The 4,165-nt window shown below is 36.6% G+C and overlaps 1 protein-coding gene across 2 annotated transcripts in view; it reads left to right on the top strand.

The window, feature by feature from the left end:
• calca (calcitonin/calcitonin-related polypeptide, alpha) overlaps nt 1-2,732 on the top strand; it is a 4,685-nt gene extending 1,953 nt beyond the window's left edge. The window contains exons 4-5 of one of the 2 annotated variants that reach the window (XM_005936524.2): nt 1,164-1,345; nt 2,183-2,732. In XM_005936524.2, the coding sequence (XP_005936586.1) occupies nt 1,164-1,326 (163 nt within the window). In that variant the 3' untranslated portion in view covers nt 1,327-1,345; nt 2,183-2,732. The other variant, XM_005936523.3, reaches the window with a different exon arrangement.
• Nucleotides 2,733-4,165: the final 1,433 nt, after the last annotated feature.

Here is a 4,165-nt window from a genome sequence, read left to right on the forward strand (position 1 = left end):
TATCTATCTATCTATCTATCTATCTATCTATCTATCTATCTATCTATCTATCTATCTATCTATCTATCTATCTATCTATCTATCTATCTATCTATAATATTGTTACACTACACTTTTGGATAAGCCCAACAGCTCCAACTTCGTGTTTATTACTTAATAAGGTATAGAGTGAGATCTGTAAACATTTTCATTACCTGTTAATGCATGGACAGCAATTATTCATTCATCCATCCATTTCTTGAATGTTAAATGACATGCCTGGAACAGGAATAGGCCTGGAATAGGCGCAGCACTGGAAAAGCATGATGCCATACATACAGGAACATGCATGATAGCCAGCCTTAGAGCAGATTATACCAATAGCATGAAAACATGCATAAGCTATTTTGGTTAATAAGATATCATTATATGCATTCAAAACCGTTAGCATGCCTTTGAAATATTAATTGAAGCTTTTCTGCTGGTGCATGACATTTCAGGAAAAAAAAACCCATATGTCTGCATGTAAATAGTAATAATTATCTGCATGTTACTGTAAGCCTGTTTTTGCATGTTTGTCTCCATCTCTAACAGCTTGGATAGACCCATGTCTAAGCGCTGCACAGGCTTAAGCACTTGTGTGCTGGGAAAACTCTCCCAGGATATTCACAAACTACAAACCCATCCTCGCACTGACGTGGGAGCAGAAACACCCGGCAAGAAGAGAAGTCTATTTGAGAAATATGAAAACTACAGCAACTCTTACAATTGAAGCTCTCAGCGCTAGCCCATTTATGTTACATTTATCTGAGTCAACATTTTCTTGCAGATATATACGTATACATGTATAGGATTGTATGTATTGTATGACCACCTTAAAACAAAGGGACAAAAAAAGCTTAAAGAGCTTAATGGCAGTGCTTACACTAGATTTAGACAGCAAACTGAAGATTTCATCACCTATAAAGTTGTAGTAATTCTACAAAAAAATTTTCTTATGTAAATTTTTTTCCTGGCATTTTTCTCTTATAATAAATTCATATTTTACTTCAAAGCAGTTTTTCAGTGCCTTTAATTTGGTGTTCATAATTCCAGACTGTATTGTTTGCTTAATGTCTGTCACATACGTTTCCAGTCTTATCTTGAATACCATAATTTGCTGTCTTGTTTCTATTCCTTACAAGCAATGCAACAGCACAAAAGCGGGCATGCAACACAGCCACCTGTGTAACCCACCGCCTAGCAGACTATTTGAGTCGGTCTGGGGGACTTGGATACAGCAACTTTGTTCCCACCAACGTTGGTGCCCAAGCTTTTGGCAGACGGAAGCGGTTCATCTCTGTGTGAGCACATTGCCAGATAAACGGTATGTTGTCACTGGATACAATCGACTGCAGGTAAAAGATGGATGAAGCTTGCTGATCTGAAAAATGAAGTCAATAAAAAGTTCTTTAAAATCTGCATTCTTTCTAATTGCAAGTAGGGTGCAACTCTTTTGACTCCACAAAAGATATACAGTATGCATTATAAAGTCTATGTTAAAAACATTCAGTTCACCCGATGTACCATCTGATTGGTTTAAGGTCTTACTTGCAGATACACGTCTGAAATTTGGGACTTCACTGACCAGTGAGAGGCTATGTCCGTCTTTACATGGACTCCATGCTCTGTACTTCTTTTACGGCTGAACTCATCGGAGATTGAGCTGAAAATAAAGTATAAGAGAGGGAGTATGTCTGTGAAGGTTCTCAGTCATCCAGGTCATCGTAGTCTAAGGAGCTTGGAAAGAAAGGCGTCTGGACTTCTTTGAGTTGCTTGAAGACGTTTCACCTCTCATCTGAGAAGCTTCTTCAATTAGAACTGAAGAAGCTTCTCAGATGAGAGGTGAAACGTCTTCAAGCAACTCAAAGAAGTCCAGACGCCTTTCTTTCCAAGCTCCTTAGACTAAGAGAGGGAGTAAACAAATTTAGTGTGTCAGAATAATCGTATTAAAACTCATTAATGTATTAATTCCTCCAGAAGATTAACTTTTGGTGTAATCTACTTCTGTAATCTAGTCATATTTCATTTCGCACTCTATTGTTAAAGTCTGATATAAAATCCTAAATTCACCGCAAAAATCTGGATCTTATACATTGTGTTGTGAACGTGCAAGTTCAGAAAAGATAAACTTTTTTGTTTTGTCTTCTCTTTTTTTTTTTAGGACAAAGTGCCTCTTTCCTTGGGTGACATCAACTTCATCATTAATCCATTTACACATTTCATAAACACTGACTGATGTCTTGTTTTCAGGCTAACAAACATTTCCATAGTATTGATGATTAATCTGTGCTTAAAACCAGAGAAATAACTACAGTTACAGAAAGGTAACTCAATAGGATAAAATAGAGTGGATTTCTTTCTGTCTCAGCCTGTGGCTCAGCTGCGCTTCTATTTTGTGCTGATGTATCCATCTACATTAAAACCACCTTCACCTTCTTGTGGATTGCTGTAAAACACTTTAATTAAATTATTGTGAAAAATACAAATGTAAAATGCAGGAATAAATTGTATTTTAGCTACATTAGACTCTACTGTCTTACTGTGTTGTTGATCGACTCATGGACAAAGAAATGTACAAAGAAATGTTGATTTGTTTTTAAAAAGGTGCAATTTAAGTTGTATTAAAAATATGAAGTTGGTTTCTTTCGGAAGCTGCTCCCTGTGGTCGCCACAGCGAATGAATCTGCATGTTGAGAAAACTAAACTATGCTCTTGATTCTTAATTAAAGAGTAAGTATTGAATTATGAGTTATACATTATTATTTCATTTTATCTTGTCATGTGACACAAAAGCAAGCACAACACTTGTGTTATTTCTTTCCTGTTGGCGGTTCACATTTTATTCTGGTGAGAAATAACTTACATAACTACATTAGCATCATTTGCCAACCAATCAATTGCCTTTGAAAATGGCATCATCTGGCAAACGTCCACAATAAAACCGATTGGCCTTTCCTGATCATATAGATCTAATCCTCTGAGACTTCTGCCTTTTTCTTTTCAGACTTCAGCTGCAGCAACCTTTTAAAGTTTTAGTCTAATTGAGCTATATTACTAAATTCACAGATAAAGTTGTTGTAATATAATGACAGCGCTTTAAGAATAAGGAGATGTACTTTTAGTGAAGAGGGCGTTTCTGTCAGACCAAACCATCTAAAAAAAAATTTATGCTTTTCCCTTAACAGTTAAACGGGTTGAGTAGGTCTAAGTGGAACGTCAGAAATGAAGTAAACCAGCTTATAAAAATAAAGCTCTACATAAGTTGACAGACTTTGAGAAAAAAGAAAGAGCTAGCTAACTGTGTGGCAATAAATTGCAGAAAAGCTTTTGTTTGTGTTGATACACACTGACTGGCCACCTCATTAGGTACACCCATTTAACCATTACTATCTAATCAGCCAAACACATGGTAGGGACTCAAACAATACATGTAGGCAAGTAGGCTTGGTCAAGATGACCTGCCAAAGTGGAAACTGAGCCTTGAATGAGGAAAAAGTTGATTTAAGTTACTTTAAACAGAGTATAACTTTTGGTGCCAAATGGGCTGGTCTTAGTATTTCAGAAACTGAAACAGTGTACTGAAAAAGAGAACATATCCAGTGAGCAGTGGCTCTCTGGGTAAAAAGTCAGGAAAAAGAAATGACTGCTTCGAGCTGATAGCAAGGCAGTAGAATTCAGAAAACCACCAGTTGAAACCAAGATCTACAGAAAAGTATCAGCAAGAACCACAGTGACCATGTTCACTGAAAGCCTTCATTTTATATTATTTCACTTTCAATATGATAATTGTTACAAAAACCTTGAAGTTAACATGTGTAGTACACCCCATTACATATGTGCTTGCAGGAAATACTGTCTTAGAGGCCAAAAACACCTTGTCTTTAGCTCTACCTGAGCTCACCGTCTCTGTGTGTGTCTGTACATACTAGCCTTCTTGTAAACTGTGCCAGCGTCATCATCACTGCTGCTTTTGTGTTATCAGTCGGTTTGCTGATAAAATGGGAGTTGGGTAGGTTTATTGTTGTCAGACTTTTTATTCACATGCTACTCCTATCATCAAATTAATACTGGTCCACTGTTTTGAAGTCTTGGCTTTAAAATACGTGTTTATATAAAAAAAAACCCTCTTCTCTAGAATACACAT

The sequence above is a fragment of the Haplochromis burtoni genome, unplaced genomic scaffold (assembly GCF_018398535.1).
Source record: "Haplochromis burtoni strain Fernald_Lab_line unplaced genomic scaffold, NCSU_Asbu1 Contig_50, whole genome shotgun sequence".
Classification (NCBI taxonomy): domain Eukaryota; kingdom Metazoa; phylum Chordata; class Actinopteri; order Cichliformes; family Cichlidae; genus Haplochromis; species Haplochromis burtoni.